Consider the following 19,819-nt stretch of genomic DNA (forward strand, 5'->3'; position numbering starts at 1 on the left):
ATCTATAATGTACGGAAAAGCATCATCTCATGGTTGTGATCTGTAGGCCTCCAAATCAGTGGGGATATGATAGAATTTGCATATTGCCTGTAATAAACTTCCATAGCAGGAAGAAGGTTCAACAAAATTTGGCATGTGGTATTTTGAAAAGGCAGTATAGTAATATATGAGTCATTTTCTGAATAAATATCGTCACTCTAAGAGATTCAGCCATTATCTAAAACAAAGCTGTGGTTTCTCTTTTGTAGTTTTCATCGTGATTTGGTTTGCAAAATATTTTTATATTTAATCCAAATAGTGCACTTTCTATGTCTTTTAAATTTAATACAATTTGCAATCCAATTACATGGAATGCATAAATGTTCACTACAGTATTCTTTTACTAGATTTAATTTGTCTCCTAATGAAAACAAATGAAACAGCAAATAGTATCAATAAAATTTGTGTGTTGCTTAAAGGTCAGGTAGAGCTCCCAAAAGGAAAGGGAAAAAGTAACGCAGGCAATACTGTTTATCCGAAGGGTAACTCAGAAGACGGGCAGTTCGAATTCTTCACCCAGCTGGAGTCAGTGTTGGCACTGGTATTGATGAGAACAGAGCTAGCAGTCACACTGTAGGTAGATCTGGTGTGTAAGAAGGCACCGTGTTTGCGCTCCGTTCTTCACAAAACCTGAAAGTTTCACTAATCTCACAGTCTGTCTCTGTGTTGGTAACCAGCATCGCATACAGAAGTTATATGTGATGTGACCACAATGTCCAGCATGAGGTGAAAGAAAAGACTTCATCTAGTCTTTTCCTCATGATTTGGAAGTTGTCTAGTGTAACCTCTCTGTCTAGGTCCCGTTTATGACCTGCGAAGACAGATAGGCACTTCCCCAGGGTGACTCATCCCATCCCACACTAGGGTTGGGGCATGTTTGAAGTGAATCGCTCTCCGCTGCTGACTTTCTATCTCCCATTTGAAAATAGAGCCTAGGTGACTAGCATATGACTTACATATAGATGAGATGAACTTCTTGCAAAACACAAGATGTACATTCCTAGCAAAATAAAAGGTACAATGAAGCCTTTCTGTGAACAACTGTCATATCGCTCTGTCAACCCACTTTCTCTTCAAAAGTAGCACAGTAATTATATTGGACTGTACACAAGGTCATCCTATAATTGCAATTGTAATTCCTGCCTTTCAGTTCCAATGTGGTCTTCATGGAAATAAAAGATGTACCCTGGGTTAGAGAATCCTTTTCTTTGTATGAGCTACAGAATGGCATTAGCCTCATATGCACCTGGGAGTTGTCTTCAGCAACTGCTGTAGCTGCCACTGCTTCTGTTGATGATGATGATGCTCCTGGCACTGATCTGGCAGCATCACTGCCAAGAGTAGGAGGATCAGCAGCTTTAGCAAAGGTAGATTCAGCAGTAGCAGCAACTGCAGCAGTCACAGAGGAGGTGGCAAGAGCAGCAAATGGGTCAGGCTAATGGGTAGGGCCTCAGCAGAGTTCAGCACATCAACACATCAACATTTACAGTTACCACTGTAAATTCTGAGAGGTGGAAAATATATCACCGGCACACAGATGCCACCCAATTTTTCCCTTTTTATGTATAAGATGAAATGGCAACATACATTCCATTATCTAACTTGCTAGGTTATACTATACACAATGACAAGAAACATGTGCTGTTTTCCCTTTGGCTCCCTGAGTTGGAAAGTTGGACTTATGGAAGGAGAGTTGGCAGTTCTTTATAACCTGATCTTGCAGATAACATAGAATCATAGGTAAATCTAGTCCGTGAGTGGCCTTTCAAAACCATCTAATCTGGCTTTCTGCTCAAAGCAGAGCTTTCTTCCAAGACTGATCAGGACCCCCTACCTAGATGTAATAAGTAAGAATTTTTAACAGTGATGGTAATCAAACTTTTGAGCAATTTACCTAGCACTACAGTAGATTCTCAATTGCTAAATCAGGACTGATCTGCTTTTTTTATTTAAAAAAAAAAGTGTGTTTTTTTCTCTAGGAGAAACTGTGGGCTAGCTGCGGAATGAAAAAGTGAAACTCTTGATATTGACCTATATTATGCAGGTTGGATTGACAAAATGATCATAATAGTTCTGTTTCCAATTTGTTGCATCTCCATTACGGAGTGAGTTGTTTGAATTCCCAGTTTGCTACACTCAAAGTCTTGATACGGCAATAGGACCACACCTTATATTCAAAAACACTTTTATTGTTATTAGTTTAATTAAGTCCTACATATTTATTCCAGTTATTGCAGTTACAGTGATACTATCACAGTTCAAATCATACACATTCAAAATGATATACAGACTTCATCATATCTGTGCTTTTTCTGGTGCACTCTACTCCTCTGGGTCCTAGCGTACCGTACAGTGATTCATTCAGGGTGCGTCATCTCTGTCCCAAATCCTTCACTAGGAACAGTCTGATGTTCATGTTGTTTTCCTCCTCACGGGTCTGTTTAAGGTCATTCTTACATATTTGGTAACATTCTGTAAACCCTGGTCTTTCTTCTTTGGTCTGTAATTCTATGTTGCACTATGCAAATTTATTTTTTATGAGATGTTTTATATGTCATTGTTCCCTCCGCTTCCTCTCAAAGCAGCTGGATTCCTATAGTGGCCACTGGTCATTGTTGAGTCGTTTATAGCCCAGGAGACTCCAGGGTAGCCCTGCACCGGCACTTTCAAGACCTCTGCTATCATCCCATGCCTGTACTCCTCACTGCTGCATTTTATTAAAGGGTCATAGACAGTTCATTCTATGCAAAATTCCTCCTAGTTATTACTATCCATTTGTACAAAATTTATCCACAGTAATAAGCTTTGCACCACACAATTGTAAGAAACTAAGCGAAAAGCTAAAACAACACGTGTGAATAGTTACCTGCTCATTGCATAACTGCTATTACAAGCTAATACAACTCTCGAGACAGGCTAAGATAGGACAAAGCCTGACAGGTCCTCAGGGTTTGTGTTCTTAACCTACCATACAACCTGTGGCCTGTTACAAGCAATAACTCCATGATATTTATTGGGCTACAATTGGACTTCCCTTCTTGGTTTTGAAATCTCTGAGTCTGCTGTTGCTAAGTGTAATAAATGAAACAACTAATATATTTGTATTTTCTCTTTCTTTGCAGGTTCTTAGAGTAGTTCGACTTATAAAGATTTCTCCTGCTTTGGAGGACTTTGTGTATAAGATATTTGGACCAGGGAAAAAACTTGGCAGTTTGGTGGTATTTACTGCCAGTCTCTTAATTGTAATGTCAGCAATCAGTTTACAAATGTTCTGCTTTGTGGAAGAACTGGATAGATTTACAACTTTTCCACGGGCAAGTATAAGCAACACTGATTACTTCTTGCTCGTTATTATTTTCTCATTATTAATATATCATATTTGATATTATGTTACCAATCTTACTTTCCTTCTAAGAACCATGAAGCAGAATCAGTTTATGCAGAGATAAGGGAGTTGTGCTTTCTGAGTTGTCAGTCATTCTGTCTACCTTCAGTAATGAAGTTAGGCTTAGGCTGGGATAGGTTTTCCCTTCCTGTTGAGAGAATACAAAGAATTTTCATTTTCACACAGTGATAGTGATACAACAAAGCATATGGTCTAACAGTACTCTAGCACACTACAAGAAGAGGGTTCATGTGCACAACTATGAATAATATCCTCAAAATGTATATAAAGCATGTCTGCACATGATTTGTATCTTCATATTATGAAAATGGCTGTTCTTAGTTTGTACAGGAATGCCCATTTTGCACAAGATTATAAAGCCGGACTGCACTGACAAAATAAGTGTTTGTCTTTTGGGCATAAATAATGGATATTTAGGGACATTAAATCAGAACAGAACATTGAAAATCAGTGTAAATTGGAGCTAATGTATTTACTGAAGAACACGGTTCTGAATGAAAATACTGCCATTTCTTTAATAATATATTCAATTGAGTGTACACGGATTGGTTCCAGCCACAATTTATTTGTTTCTCTCATCCCATCTTGGTTATCCACTGTATCTGTTTTATGAAAGAGCATTGCTTGGAACAATTAAATAAGAATGAGCAAGAAAGCCTAAGGGGCATGCTTTTAACAAACAAAACGGCTAGGCAGCAATTTGTAATTATCTACCTGGATTTGATGAATGGGACACTAGCCATCAAATCTAAGATACCTTCCTCAGAGAATAATATATTGCCGTGCTTTCTGTTTTAGAAAAACAATCAGTAGGATCATTAAGAATTCGATGTAATTCTTTTCTGAAAGTTGAAGGAAAAAAAAGAAGATAACAGAAAGTTTTTTTCCTACAAAATCAGGCCTTTCTCTCTAAACTGAATGATACTACCATGCTATGGTATCCCAATATGGATCCCATGGGATCCAAATCCCACGTATAATTTATGAAACAAACTTCCAGTTTCAAAAGCTTGAAATTACCATAGATTTTGTATTTGAAATTAGTTGGTTACTTATGCAAAATGGTAATGTCAGTTCTGAAAGAATTATATAACTAAAATAAGACAGATGCACTACAACTTTCAGATTTTAACAAGATGAATAGAAGTAATGATCTGAGAAGGACCAACTTGCAGTAAAACACTGCTGAGATACATCAATGTATCTCAATGCTACTGACATACATACTGTCTCAGTAGACAAAAGCCTACTAGGTGCTAGCAGACCTTTAAATTATTTTGAAAGTTTCAATGTGAATTAGGCCTCAATAAGTATTTTTCTCATATTAAATTTTAGCAGCTATATCTGCATATTGAAATATAGGCATGAATTTGCAGAAAATATTTCACCCAGAAAATTATACAGTTGTTTAAAAACAAGGAATATCTGGAGTTGTTTTCTATTTTTTGATTCATTTTTTGGAAAAATACAGGACCCTTTACCAACAACAAGGGACTGTTCCAGTAATACTGAATTGAAATATTTTTAATACTTTTGATGTGATAGCTTGAATTAATAGCCTCTTTTTTTTTTTTTTTTTTTTTGGTCAGTGTTAATATACATTTTCACTTAGTCATAAATGGCTCAAAGTATAATTTACAGTATGGGCTTTGCTTTTATAATTTTCTATTGAAACAGCTCTTAAAACCTTAATAAAGTCAGTGAAAACTTTCTACTCCAGAATTTTGATAGGGCAATGTTCATCTACAGTGTCTTTCTAGCAAAGGGGGATTCCCTCTAATGCTGTCATCTCTGAGTAAAGACCAGTGAATCAGTTTACAAGAAAGACAATTATAAAATGTGTGCTTTGCGATCGGCCTGGAATGTATTATTTTCCAAACGTGACTGCACAAACACTGGCATTACTATCTAATACAGAGGCTATGAGGATCAGGGGATCTTTTGCATCGGAAGAAGCTGGCACTATAGATTTTTTATTTTATGTTTTTATCCCAAAGATGAGTGAAGCTACAATGGCAAGAACTGTTTGTTACTGTGGACTTTGTGCACTGCTAAATGTGCTGAGGACGAGTACACGGAGAAAAATGATCACACCGGAGGGTAAATTTTGAGGTTGTACATAAAGGTGCTTTCAACACAGACAAAACATGAAATCATTTTGAAACCATAAGTGCTTTACAAGAAGGCACAGTATGGGTTTCGGAACAAGGAGACCTCCTTCTTTCCCTAATGCCTATAAATTGCATGTTTTCACGTGGTTTCTTGACAACAGTCAATAGGCACAAGCTCAGTGTTGCTATGGATACAAATTTCACTGTTCTTCTTTTGACCACTGCAACTTTCCAAATAGACTGGCTTTATCTCTAATACTAAGTATAAAAATATAAATGTTTGCTATACTTTTTTTAAACCAATCTGCTATCTCTATTTTTGCCTGCACATATTGAGCTCTGAGAAAAACAGGGGATAGCTGAGCTCCAGACACAAAATAATGGAGAAATGCGAGAGTTCTGTTCAAAGGCATCAGTGGAAGAAAGTTGCTAAGAAATTTAAGGATTCACCATATGGAAATCAAAATATACTGTTAGTCTCTCCCACTGCCATGGCCCTTAAAAACACAGCTTCTCCTGTGATTTGGAGCTATATATTGACTGCTCAGTGTCTCTGCTAAGTTGCAAAGCTAGGAGTGGTGCTCCGAGCGCCTGCTCCTGGGTCCTACTCCTGACCCGTTGTTTTCAATGGGTCAACACAAAATGAAACCCAGCCCCATGTGAATGCCCTTGGGATTTTTGCTCTTGAGATGCCAGTGGGATTTTTGCTGTTGGCATCAGTCAATATCTTGAGTATATCAGTCTTCATTAGAACTGGGACTTCACTTCCAGTCTTGATTGTGACATGTGACATGTGACATTGTGACATGTGCTCAAATTGTGACATGTTAGTTCAAAATAGTCATCATCAGTTAAAAAAAGAAGAGTATAGTCTTCATTCTTTAATGCAGTTTCTGCCTGACACCTTTTTACAGGATAGCTATTCTGCTGTCATTGGGCTGTCAATAGTGTGTTAAGAAAAAAAAAAACAAAAAAAAAATAACGTTAAGTAGAAAAGAATGCAAGCATTTCACAGTCTTGGCCTAAATCCTATTAACTTAATTTACAGAAGTAATACCACTTATTATAGGACTACATTGATGAGGAAGGCCTTTGGGTTTGAGCCCATGATATTTTATGAGCAAGCGTCAGTTATTAGTCAATACTTTACTTTTCCTGTAGTAATCAAGTAGTACCACCTGTGTGGATGGACAAGATATCAGAATTGTCATTCCAGCTGGTACATTTAACTGAACATTTGCCAATCATCCACTCTAAAAAAACTATATAGTTTGACTTTCATCATCAAAACAGCTAATTAAGTAATAGGGCATAAATACTCAAAGAAATTGACAGTCTTTCCTATAACATAAATTAATTCAAAAATTCAGCATTTGCATAAATCTTTAAGACTCATCTTCACAGATGTTGATTCTGTCAGCTAGATTGTTGCATTTCAAATTCATTTTAAAATAAACAGGGGGAAGTATATCTTTCATCTAAAAATATCTTGCTCTGAAGGAGATTGCTGGGTATAAAACACAGACTCTTTGTATGCTGCCTTATGTTTTTCTTAAAACTAATGTTTTGAGCCAAAAAGGAATTTAGTAGCATAATATGAAATAGAAATAAAATAATAAATAAAATATTTAAATTGAATTAAAGCGACATTCTATTAACTGTATCCATTATAGACAGTTTTAAAAGATTCATTTTACTGTGCTGAAAGAGTGTCTTTTCTAGGTTAACATAGTGCTTGTAGTAACAAAGGGTTTGCAACACAGTATTGGAGACATGTTTATACCTGGAAGAAATAATTAAAATACACTGAAAAAATAAATAAACTGGAGTATATGATTCAGAATAGATGCTGCACTGCTTCACTTACCTTGTCACCAAGCGTGTTCAAAGCCAGCAGCAGGATGTATTATTTAATATGTCTGTACCTTCCTCTTTATTTCAGCAGAGTATCACACCAGGGAAGCATGACCCCCACAAGGCCCAGAGCTGCTCTGAGTGCAGGGAAACAGCGATCGCCTTTTTTAGCTTCCCTTGTGTGGGCACAAGCACCCCTGGCAGCTGGTTCTTCTGCTGTTTCACACATACTCCTCTGTCTACAGAAGGCCTCTTCTGAGCTCAAGTTCCCCATGTTTACTTTTCTGCATGGTTTGCATGAGGTGGGACCTGAGATATTTTATAAATAAAATGCTGGTGAGCTGTCCCTTTTTTTTTTTTTTTGGTAGGACCCTCAATACGTTTTTGTGGGTTTTTTTTTTTGCTTTTCTTTTCAAGGAAATGTTTCACTGGTTAGATGATGCCATTTTACACAGTGTAAGATGCCGTATGTGGTTGTGGGGGATGCTGCTTCAAAGGGATCCTCTCCAGGGAAGCATCTGGGCACAAGTCAGCAATATGCTAGTTAAGGCCAAGATAAGTACCAAGATAGGTAGAACTATGCAAGTGGTATTGTGCAAATTCCAGCATCCATGTTTGGACCTTCATGCAAATACATGAGATAGTAGTTAAGATTTTAGTTGTCATAAAGCATTTACAGCAAGGTAGCTGTAAGCAATTTGCTCTATTTGAGGCCACTTCTGGGTTACAGTAGCCTCTTTTCTCTGTAGGATCTGTGTGTTCAAAGGAATAGCCAGTACATTACATTTAGACAAGATGTTGTTGATACAGGAATTTAAGTCTTGCCCTTCACTTCACCCCCCAATGTGTGTGATCTCTTGAATACTCTGCTCTGTTTCATGTTCTCCTTAGGTTTACTCCTTATGACTGATTTGGACTCGTAAGCTTAATCACCTCTGAAAATTTGATCAATGTTATTTCATTCTGAAAAACAACTATAAAAATAGGTCTGCCTTACTCAAACCCCTTGATCTTAGTCTAGCAGTGAGTGTACACATCTACCTGCTTCAGAGAGTACTACCGAACATAATATAACACTGCAGTAATAAGAAACTGAGCTGTATTCTGTGAGAACCATCAGGAGAATTGTTTGCAAAGTCCATAATAGCTAAATGTGTGGGAGCCCCCAGGGAGAGTACAAATGCACACTTCTTCCTCTGGACAGCATCAAAAGACACCATGACCCAATTTTTATTATTTTCAAATTTGTGCTAGTTATTGTGTATGGAGGAAAAAAAAAAAAAGGCTGCAGTGGTAGGATCCTTCCCAATACTCAGGGAAAGAGGCTGAGAATTGAGCTCAGTAACTGGCCTCCAGGTACTGATGCTGCTAAGAGGGAGACTTGCTTCCCGTCTCCAGCTAACTCTCTCCAAGACAATGCCAGAACACAGACAGGACAATAGTTCTCTCAAACTGGGTACAAGAAAAAAACAATTTGGACAGCAAGACTGCACTGATTGTGCCTGCGCTACCCCATGTCCTGCACCATCCCAGCAAGCATTCACAGGCCCTCCTTTCAAATTTGAAGCACACAGCACCCCTGCCCTGAGTTTATGATACAGAAACAGTACTATGGTGAGCAGATTTGAAAAAGAACTAGAAATTGTGTTACGGTTCTGCAAGGGCATAGACCAGTCTACATGCTTTTGGTTTTTCCAGCATGCATTCAGGCTTAGGATAAGTTGATGTGAGGGGCTTTCCAAGTGTCTTTTCCTTATGGGTGTAACAAGAATGGTTCTCTTCATTTGTGCCAGGGGCATTATTGTGTTAATTTGCTGTTGCTGGGGGTGTCAGCCACACTGAGCATAGATATCATATCTCTTCATCACTACAACCTGCATCAGTGCTTTCAATTGGAGGAATCGTATTAACAAGAAGCTGTGTTGTTGACATCTTACTCAGTTTCCAACACTTTTTTGGTAGGTTTTAAACTTCAGTAAGATATCAACTCTGATCCTTCCTATCTGGAAATAAATTCAAACTGACAGCAAGCAAAACCAAGAACATTTGTGCAGTAGTATGGCCATAAGTAAAGATTTAAAACTGTTGAGATCTGCCCACTGCTTAGATCTGAGAGTCAAACTTCTGTGACTGAGGCAGAACAGTGTCATCAGTGTCTAGATATGATACACGTCTCCTGTTTACACATTTGTCATACTGACTTCAATTCTGGTCTATGCTGTAGTCCTTTGGCTTTAGCCAAAACTGACCTTTAGCCAATTACCAGCCACTTACTTACCATGAAAACCTCTACATCTGTGCATTTTGAGATGTCAGTAAAGAAATATAGAGAGAAAGCGATTCATCTGACCCATTTTAGGTGTTTAGGTTGAGATGAAACAAAAGTCCTCTTTTTTTCTCAAATTTCTATAAAGTAAGCTTTGAGTGAATAGCTTAAATTCCAAAGACTGTAGTGGTTATGGCTGTCTTTGATTAGATTAATTCTACTCTTGCTTTGGGCTCTTTCTTTTTCCTGATGATTCCCAGCTCCGTGAGCAACCCATCTGTAAAGTGCATCTGTCTCAGCTTTCTCCAAAGAGCTCATTGTGAGAGCCTTGGTCCCAGGTGCTGCCTTTGGTCTCACCTGATTTTATCTCTCTGAGGCTATTTCCAAATTCCAACCTGAGAATCATATCACATCTCCAGTGTTCACACTGGACACTAACCATTGATCACAAATGCTCAGGTAAAATTGATCTGCTTCATAAATGGGTAATATTTTGAGTATATTATGAAAAGAAATGGCAATAGATAGTGCAGGTTTGGAGTTTAAAATGTATGATCTCATTTAATTATTACACTTAATTTTAGGCACATTTATAGAGAGATAACACTCAAGAATGAGCATGACAGCACAATGTAACATGCAAAGCAATAAGCTGTAAGGATATTTATTCTATTTTATCAGCCCTGAAGGAAAGCAGAGAACACTTCATATTGGTTAATAGAGCTAGGACCGTGTTTACAAGTTGCAGAATATTATTCTCAGCCAAAACTTAAGCTTTTTAATTCTCCTTTTGCTCTGAAAATAGCATTTCACCCAACTTTACAAAATTAGATCAATTTATCTTATCTTTTAAGTTAGAAAAAGTCTTCTGCTCTGTTAAATCAACTTGAGGCTTGTGCCTGTGAAACTATCGTAATGTAATTCCTGAATCTATCTCTTGCAGGCATTCATGTCAATGTTTCAGATTCTTACACAGGAAGGATGGGTAGATGTCATGGATCAGACACTGAACGCTGTCGGACATATGTGGGCACCAGTAGTTGCTATTTATTTCATCCTTTACCATCTTTTTGCTACTTTGGTAAGTTTTGACTTGCAAATGTGCTATGCTTTTCTTTGATTTGAATTAGTGCCATACCTCCTGCATTACTTATTTTATTCAGCTGGTTAAGCCTAATTGTGAAGCTCATTTTCAGCACAGAGCACCTTAGGATTGGTTCTTTGATGTGGTACAATTTACTCATTAGCTTTTGTTCAGAGATGCTCTTCGTAAGATTGAATACTGTTAAACTGGTACTACAATTGTTAACTGTCTTACTCCTTCACAGTTCTGGTGATTGCAGACTGAAATAAGCTTTTATTTATTGTGTAGAATAGTCTTCTCAGTCTCCATTGCATTCTCTTTGCAGCTGCCATTTAAGTCAGAAATGTAAAGCTGCGTGGTACAAACTCCTAATTACAAGTCAGTGGTTTCCTGTTGTCTGATGCAAAATCAACATGTGGCAAATTTATCATGTAGCATATGAAGTAACAAAAGAGTGAGAATTAATAAAGCAGTTCCTGCATGTACATAGAAATAGGGATTATATCTGAAAAAAATACCTCTTTTTTTCCTGTATGCATTTCAAATGGGATGATTACATTTTTCTGTGGAGAAAATGCTAAGGAAAAACAGCTTTTTGGAAATCTTACATCCATTAGGGCTTGTTTTACTGTATGTATTTCAAATGCCAAACTCAGAGAAAATACCACAATTAGGGGAATGATCATTTTAGCTATTCCTAATTCTCCCGTACTTTGCTCATTTTGTATTTTGCTTTCAGTATAATGGTTGGATGAACTTATTCATATTTCCACTTTCTTCATACCTTTCTTCTTTCTTTGCTCAGTGTTGGTTACTTATATAAGGTACTAACAGTATTTATACAGTCTCTATCTGACCCCAGCTTCATTTTCTTTACTTCATTTTATGTCCTGTTTCACACGTAATGACCAAACGGTCTAATGACCAGCTGTGGATTCAGCAGGCTCCTGCATATGGACTGAAATTCTGGCTGCTTAGTGGAAGGACATTTGATTCTCTTAGAGATGTTTAGCCAAATTTAAAAAATAAGCAGAACGAATATACATATCAAAAGATCCACAGGACTTCTACTTTTCTGGCAAGTACAGAAGATTCCTTAGGATCTGTAATAGCAATTTTTCACTCTAAAAAAAACCTTTAAAGTTCCTGGGAAGCAGGGATGGAAAGCAATAAGGAAGTGGATTTTGGTCATCAATTTGAAAACTGTTTCTGGTTAGAGAATCTTGCTGCAGTTTTTCTGATACTTTATGAAGAATATTGTTTTAACTGCAAAAAGCGGACTTTTTCATGCTATTTTATATAACGGATCTGTTTTAAGGGAGTTGTACAGGACTGCTCTGTTTACTTAAGCCCCTTATTTTGCCAGGAGCTGAGGTACTTCTTTGTACACCATCCTCAGTCCTTTTCCAGGGAATTCCCTTTTAATTATATGGTCCTTGCTTTGTTTCATAGGTGTACCCTTTTCTTCTCATTCATGCAAATTGTACTTCTATGAAGAAACTTTGCTAATAGAACTTTGTAGAGTTACCTATCTCTCTGAAGTTGCTAGCTTCAGTTTTAAGATTTCCCTCAGACCCTGGAAAGAAAAACTCTGTAGGACAGAATTGTCTGGAGGAAGAAGAGAAGTTTAAATAAATTAAATAATGTTCAATTGGTGAAGGAGCATGAAAAGGCATGAACTGCCCCTGCAACCATGAAGAGATCTAAGAATAAGCATCAATAAATGAATAACAAGAATGAAGTCAAATGAAGGAGCAACTTTCATTAGCCAGGAGAAGGGGGAGGATTAGAATTGAGAAGTGATAATTGTAGGCATTTGGCAAAGGAGACTGTTGAGCTTTGGAAAGAAATTAATAGGTTTCACAATAGAAGGCAAAGAAAAGTTGAAGCTCAAAAAACAAAACCTCTCTTGGAAGTGAAGACTGTTATTAATCAAGATGGCAGTGCTGGAAGTTAAACAAATAAGTTTGGGTTTAACTGTTCTATTGTGGTAACTGCTTTGTGGCTCTTGTTGATGTGAAAAGAGAGTTAATGAAAGTCTTGATGTGTCTTGATACATGGAAGTGCACAAAGCAGCACAAAGCAGCAAGGTTTTAAGGGCTGATATATTTAATGAGTACTATTTTTTTTTTTTAGCATGGAACAATACTTCCTGAACTACTCTGCAGATAATGGAGAATCACAGACTATATAATGTGTCCAAAGAAGAAAAATGCTGTAAATTACATTAAAATTCTAACAAAATGATAGCAAAACTATTAACCACCAACTAGTGATCACAGTACTTTGTGCCAGGGATTATGTATTTTATCAAAATTCTGTCTTGCTTTACCTTTCTAAAGGCCATCTTAACTAACTTCCACAGTTAGTAATAATCATGAGATGCATGAGGAAACATGCAGGAGGCACTGCTTCGGTACAAGGCATATTTAGAATGTCTTTTCTAATAGCTGCAGAAACTTTTAAACAGTGCTAAAGCCAATTTTCTTCTAAAAATTTATTAGGAGCTCAGTGTACTTATAGATATTTGCCCGTGTTAATTTAGAAAATGATCTTTATGTACTTTATTGAAATTGGATCAGATTTACAAGCATATTTAAATAACTAGGAGTGCAGGAAAGAGGATGGGTGCTTCCATCACTTCTGTGCTCTCTGTTTTACTGCCAAAGTACTTCTTACAAGGGAGGAGGAAGGCATTCCCGTGAATATCTTCATTAAGGATTTCTACTTCAGGGTGTGGTCCTTGTTTTAGGTTTGTTCTTCTCAAACTGCATCCATGATGTGCCTTCCTCCTCAGAGACTAAAAACTTGGCAGTTGCAGCTGTATGTACCAATTTGCTGCCTTAAGATGTAAGCAATTTGAGGAGATACACTAAGTGGCAGCATCATTCCTCACCTGCATCCTAGTTTTCTAACTTCTGTCTCTCTCAGCTGTGTCAGTCATGTTTTCAGCTTATTTAGTCTCTGCACAGTACCTCCACACAAAGAAAATACAATAACTTTCTCATATACACATTTTTTTTTCCTGGGATTCTTCCTTCCATCTACAAACCACTATATCTAATGTATAGCAAATGAAGCTGTGAAGGTGCAGTGCATTAGCTGCTCTGTCTCCTACTCTGTGGCTCCTGATGCACCCAACTAGTGACGTTACCTTGCTTTAAAGTAAAATAAGCTACTCTCCTCCAAGGCACTCTGGGCATTAAGAAAGTCCATAAAAGTAAATTGATGTCAGGTAGCCTCCGTACTGAAAATTCGTACCTTAATAGCCAAGTAACTTAACCTTGAGAGATGTTTTAGGATTCTACTCTATTTCATGTTTTTATATCTCTGATGAACTTCACTTCCTTTTTCTGTGAGATACGTTTTGATAGGTATATTGTTAAGCATATATAATGCATTGGTCATGAAATGTAGAATTGCATTTTAAAAAAAAAAATCATATAGTAATTGTATGATAGGGTAAAAGTAATTTATTACTTACAAATTGACATCAGAGACATACTTACATCAGAGACTCTCATTTTACCCATAGCATTTGATAGTATTTCTTAAGAAAAGTCAAGCAAGCTTCAAAAATAATTTATAACTGTTTTGTAGATTCTACTCAGCTTGTTTGTTGCTGTTATTTTGGACAATTTGGAACTTGATGAAGATCTGAAGAAACTTAAACAAGTAAGTGCATATTTTTATTGTGCTTAAAAACATTTTCAATAAAGTATGGCTGTACTGATGTTTTCGTAAGGAGGTATCTTCATGAAAATGAACAAAGCAGGAGATGTTGAAGAGAATGGCAGTAGTTTGTTAGATAGTTGATCATCATGCTGTATTAGAGATTACAGAACAGGTTTAGAAATTGGTTTAAGTGTTCAACAAATGGCAACTTAGTTATGCAATTAAAATAATTTAATAAGCACTGCTAAGTAATCTTTTTGATCACTGTCTGTCAATAATCTACTTATTGAGAAACAAAGTGTTACTTGGCCTCTTTCATATTCAGAAGGCACTATCACGTGACTGTTGTACTACAGCCTGCTAAATAGCTAAGCCTGTAATAGTACAGCCTGCTAAACTACTAAATAGGTCAGTGTTTACACTGCAGCATGAAAAGAGCATGTAGAAATGCAGTGTTCTTCCTTTGCCATGTCAGTCCTAAATAGGATGTTAAGCACAAGAGACTTACTTCTGTCTTGAGAGTAAGATGTTGTAGTATGTAACTCCCATGGTCTCTTAAAACTGAAATTATTTAAAAGTCTCTGCTTTAGAGCAAGGCAGACAATCTTCCTGACGCTAGACCCGACATGTTAAGATGCTATGAGCTGTAAGATATGTAAAACATAGTAGACCTACCACAGAGGAGTGCACTGGCAAGGGTCCACAGACAGGACTCCTGAGGTAAAAGAGGTTGGATTGAGTCCTAGGGACACTGGGCAAAGTTAACTTGCTCTGTTGCCGCTCCTGATTTGGGAATTCACATTATCTACAAACACTTATCTCATGCTTGAACCCCAGAAAGATAATCACATAAGACAAACTAGAATCATCATGTTGGCTATCAAAAACTCATGGGCAAGCTGCAAGAAAGGGGGTTATCTGTGTGTGTTACATAAATACACGGTGTGATTTAATCTACACAAAAGAAGAGCAAAATCCTCAAAAATTACGTATTTCTTGCACAAAATAGCAAGTTGAAGTCTTACTGTGTGGGAACTTCTTTTGTAATATTCAGCTTATATCATTCTTTCACTCATCATTTATTGTTTTGTTCATCTTTCAATCAGCATTCAATGTAGAAGGATGTTATTTCTGAAAAATAATCTCTCAGATAGCTTAGTTATTTTGTATAACTAAATGTATTCCATCTCTGCAATGGGTGCACAAAAAGCAATGATGACACTTGTACTGTGCTGCTACATAAGTCTGAAATCTCCATAAGAAGCGTGTCTCCATTATAGCAGGTGGATTATGAGAAGTAGAGCAAACACAAGTAAAAGACATAAATTGAATAAAATATATATGCTCCTAAATTTCATAGCTCTGAGACTGGAAGCAGTATAAGAATCTTCAGTGTGGTGCTGTACCAGAGTAAAACAGATGCCTACATGACCAGGCCTTCTAGCTACCATGCAGTGCAGCACAAGGATAGTCTGTTTCCATGACCCAGGCTGATATATCCAGAGGAAGACTGCACTTTGCCACATGGACATACCAGTTTAGTTGACTCTGGCTTGATGGTGTACCATTGCCCACAATTACAACATACAGAGATGTCCAAGGTAGCTAAGCTGCTTTTGAGAACATGGTGCTGTTTCATCTGTATTTATATTTTTGAAATGTTTCTCTATACTTCAAACAGCAGCCTCTCTCCATATCACTGTTGCATGTATTCCCTTCTGATATTTTATCCAAACTAATTAATATTATTCATACAATGTGTTACTCGTATTGCTTTAAAAATAATTATGGGGAAAGCAGATCAGAAATTGGTGCCTGGAACTGAATCCTATGGAGGGATTGGAATGATGTGTGCTCTAGGTGACCCTGTGTGTGTGGGGGCAGGGGTGGACTAGATGATCTCTAAAGGTCCCTTCCAACCTTAAGGATTCTATGATTCTATGATTGTAGAACTGATTAAGTGACTCAAACAGAAAAGGTTACCTGTGGGGAAATGTGATGGTATCATTAACTCCATGTTGATGGTGACTGTGCACAATTATACCAAGTTATTGGTTGTCTTATCTCAGATGATAAATCAGGAAGAGTTTTAAATTCAGTTATATTTTGAATTTCCCAATAAAAAAAAATGTACTATAAGTTGGAGGAACATAGTGAGATAATTATTATGCTTTAATCAAGACATTTTCTATAAAGAAATAGATCTGTGCCTTTCCAGTTAGTATTTTTGACATCTGCAGAAGCTGTGTGTTGTTCTAGGTGACTAATTAAATCATTTAAATCATTGTTAATTAAAATACAAATTCTCTTCAAGTTTCTTCTACCAAGTTTCTAATATGTCTTCTGTGTCAACATATTTTTTAATAACATGATTTCTATTTCACCCACGTTGTACTTTATACTTCTGATATTTTCATAAAATTATGTATGCCTACAAGCTTTTATAGTTTTATATGCCCTTCTTAGCACATTTTTTTTCTGTTTCCTACCAGAATTTTGTAAACTTTTGGGATTCCCATAGCTTCATTCACTACACTTTACATTCTCAATTACTCAGCTGGTGCATACTTTCTACTCCTTTGGCACCTACTCCATAAATACCAGAAGAAAATATGAAGCCAACCATGATTTTTATCCTCAACCTGTCCAACCTGGGTAAATTATTCTTCCTTCATCTACAACACAGTTTGTAGCTTGCAGCAATGTGACCTATATGACACTACTTATTTCTCAAGTGTAGTACATTATCTCAGCTTCTTGCTTCTAAGCTGTCACAAAATAAGAAGATGCTCATTTGGAGAAGCGACTAAAAGATAGGAAACAAAAGATGGGAAGAAATGATTTTGCAAGAAAGATACTTGTAGAGTTCTGTGGTTGCTTTGCCTGGGACCTGTGCTGCTCAGTATTCATAATTTACCTAGAAAATGGGGTTATTAGTGAAGTGATGCAGTCTTATGACACAAAATTAATAAGGTCTGCTAAATTAAAACTGACTGTGAAATATTCCCAATATTTTGTGTCTGGGCAATAGAGTTATATGAAATCACAGAAGAATGAAAAGTTGAATAGAGAAAGACTACTTTTCTTTTTCCATGTTAAGAAAATGACAGTGTGGCTTCCTTTGGTGTATAAACGAACTATATATATAATTTTCAGAGTATTAAAATATAAAATGGTCTTTATTTGCCTTTACTCATGATATCTACCCCATTTGCCTCACTAAATTTGGGAAATTAAACTTAAGGCTTACCAGACAAGACTGTTGTGTTCCTAATTTACAACTGGCAAATTAACTGAAGCTGAAAACCTGAAAAAGCTGTTGTCTGTGGGGTTCATGCATAAATTTCCAGTCCAGCTAGGAAAAGAACAAAAGTCCCTTGTAGGGCTTAGGTGTCCCAAGTCAGTCGTGAGTATCCATTCACTCTAAATTGTTGAAATCTCCCATAACAGTAGTCTTACTGCTTCAAAGGAATTCTGTCCGTCGGGAAGATCCGGTTTCTGTCAGATCGTCACACGTGCGCTGTGTGTGCTCTCTTCTGCACACTTGCAACATGAGTGCAGATGGTATTCATTACTAAAAATATTTTCTTCGTACACACCTTATTACCTAGCAACAGAAATTCTTGGAGGAGTCGTCAGAGTATGCAGCCGAGAGACATTGTTTTTCTAATTTAATAAATTTCGCACTCTCACCAGTGAAGATGCCTGTTAGCTGTGCAAGCTCCTTTCCCTCTGATTCTGCTTCACACCATGGAAAGCATGCAGGAGGCTGTGTACATATGTATTATATAATAAATATATTTATATATGTATAATATATTTTTATGTGTGTGTGTATTATATACACAGACACATTTTGTCATTTTAACATCTTGCTGTTAACCCCTTCATGTTGAAAACAGAGACCTTTTTGAATAAACAAAGAACGTCAGAAGTGAAGATAGCCCCTTCACCTTTAATATGCTGTGTGTCTGTGTGCGTATGTGATAAATTTGTGTTTTTCATGACTCTTAATGTCTGAATAGCACATTTTGACATCAGCAGATCGGGGTCAGGTTTTGTACAGCTTAGAAGTTTTCCAAAAAAAAAAGAGGCAGTTCAACAAACCATGGTCTTCTTTAGAATAGTCATTATTAGAAGTCAAAGCAGAAAGGGAAGCCACTCTTCTACAATAAGAAGGGAAGTACAGTTCATCACAAGTTGATTGCCGTCAGAAATGAGAGAAATAGCCCCAAACCTGTTTCCATAGTAGTTCCTTTCCTTTTCTTTTCCTTTTCCTGAGAGAAAAGGGTTATACCAGGCTCTTACTGATGTCCAGATGTTTTCTGGACATTGTACAAGACATTTCTAGCACAAATATTCAAAAAATGAATTTCAAAGTGCTGCCTTCTCATGCAAGAATGCATGTGCAAAAGGGTTGTTAAAGCTAGTCAAGACAGAGCAAGGTATTTTCTAACAGAATTCTGCTGAGTCCTTCTAGATTCTTTCTCTAAATAAAATGAGTTCAAACGGAAGCTTCAAAGCAGAGATTTATATTATGTAGAATAATACACAGTGTTGCAGGTTTCTGATCACCATAGCTTCTTGCTGGTTTTAGGAGGGTCATGTTGCTTGTAGGGTAGGGATCTTTATTAAACAAATTCTTCGTGCATGTGCCAGAAAATTCAAACCTGCAGCTCCAGAGCAAACACTAATTTTCCTTTCTGTGATTATTGTAGTATTCGTTTTCTTTTTTAAGCTAGAGAGGAGCATGATTTGTACTCTTGATGTTAAATTCACATGCAATCACTAATCATTGCTGATTATGCAATTATTATTTTGATACAGTTAGAAAATATTTTCAGTGCCCTGTTTTCCATATCTAACAGAGCAATTAATTTCACCTTTTTAATCAGTGTAAAAGAAATAACCAAAGAATTAAAAACTTTGTTCACTTAAAAAAAATGTGGTTATATTTGAGAAAAGAAGTAACAACACATCTTCTGACATACTTTGGAGAAAATAGATTGTTAGCATTCTGGCTGTATAACCTCATTTTTTAATGTTTTTGTAGTTTATATCCAATACTCAGAACTTTAAAAGCAGTTCTCCTCAAGTTTTTGAACAGTTTTGAACCAAGAAAAAAAAATCTAAGAGATTGAGAATCTTTTTTTCTTGGCATAACATGAATCATATCCTTTGACATTTTAGAAAATAGTAATCTCTATCTAGAAAAATGCGAAAAAATGAAATTTTCTAAAATGTGAAAAGATATAAATCATGCTACTTTTTTAGCCATGCAAAAAGTTAGACATGTAGTCTAAGATAGTCATCTGTGTTTCCCATGTAGCCCTAGATGTCTTCCAGAAAACGTGTAATCTCATCTGAATTAGGTGATTTTTTTT

General features: G+C 36.7%; 1 protein-coding gene across 1 annotated transcript in view; it reads left to right on the forward strand.

Annotated features, from left to right (window-relative positions):
• Nucleotides 1-19,819, forward strand: part of NALCN (sodium leak channel, non-selective) — a 218,594-nt gene that overhangs the window by 121,155 nt on the left and 77,620 nt on the right. Inside the window, exons 13-15 of the mRNA XM_088525668.1 lie at nt 3,162-3,353; nt 10,620-10,757; nt 14,361-14,435. Of these exons, the coding sequence (XP_088381794.1) occupies nt 3,162-3,353; nt 10,620-10,757; nt 14,361-14,435 (405 nt within the window). The remainder of the gene's footprint in view (nt 1-3,161; nt 3,354-10,619; nt 10,758-14,360; nt 14,436-19,819) is intronic.

This window comes from Tinamus guttatus, unplaced genomic scaffold, assembly GCF_059628265.1.
Source record: "Tinamus guttatus ecotype Peru unplaced genomic scaffold, ASM5962826v1 Tinamus_guttatus_pri_ptg000235l, whole genome shotgun sequence".
In the NCBI taxonomy this organism is placed as follows: domain Eukaryota; kingdom Metazoa; phylum Chordata; class Aves; order Tinamiformes; family Tinamidae; genus Tinamus; species Tinamus guttatus.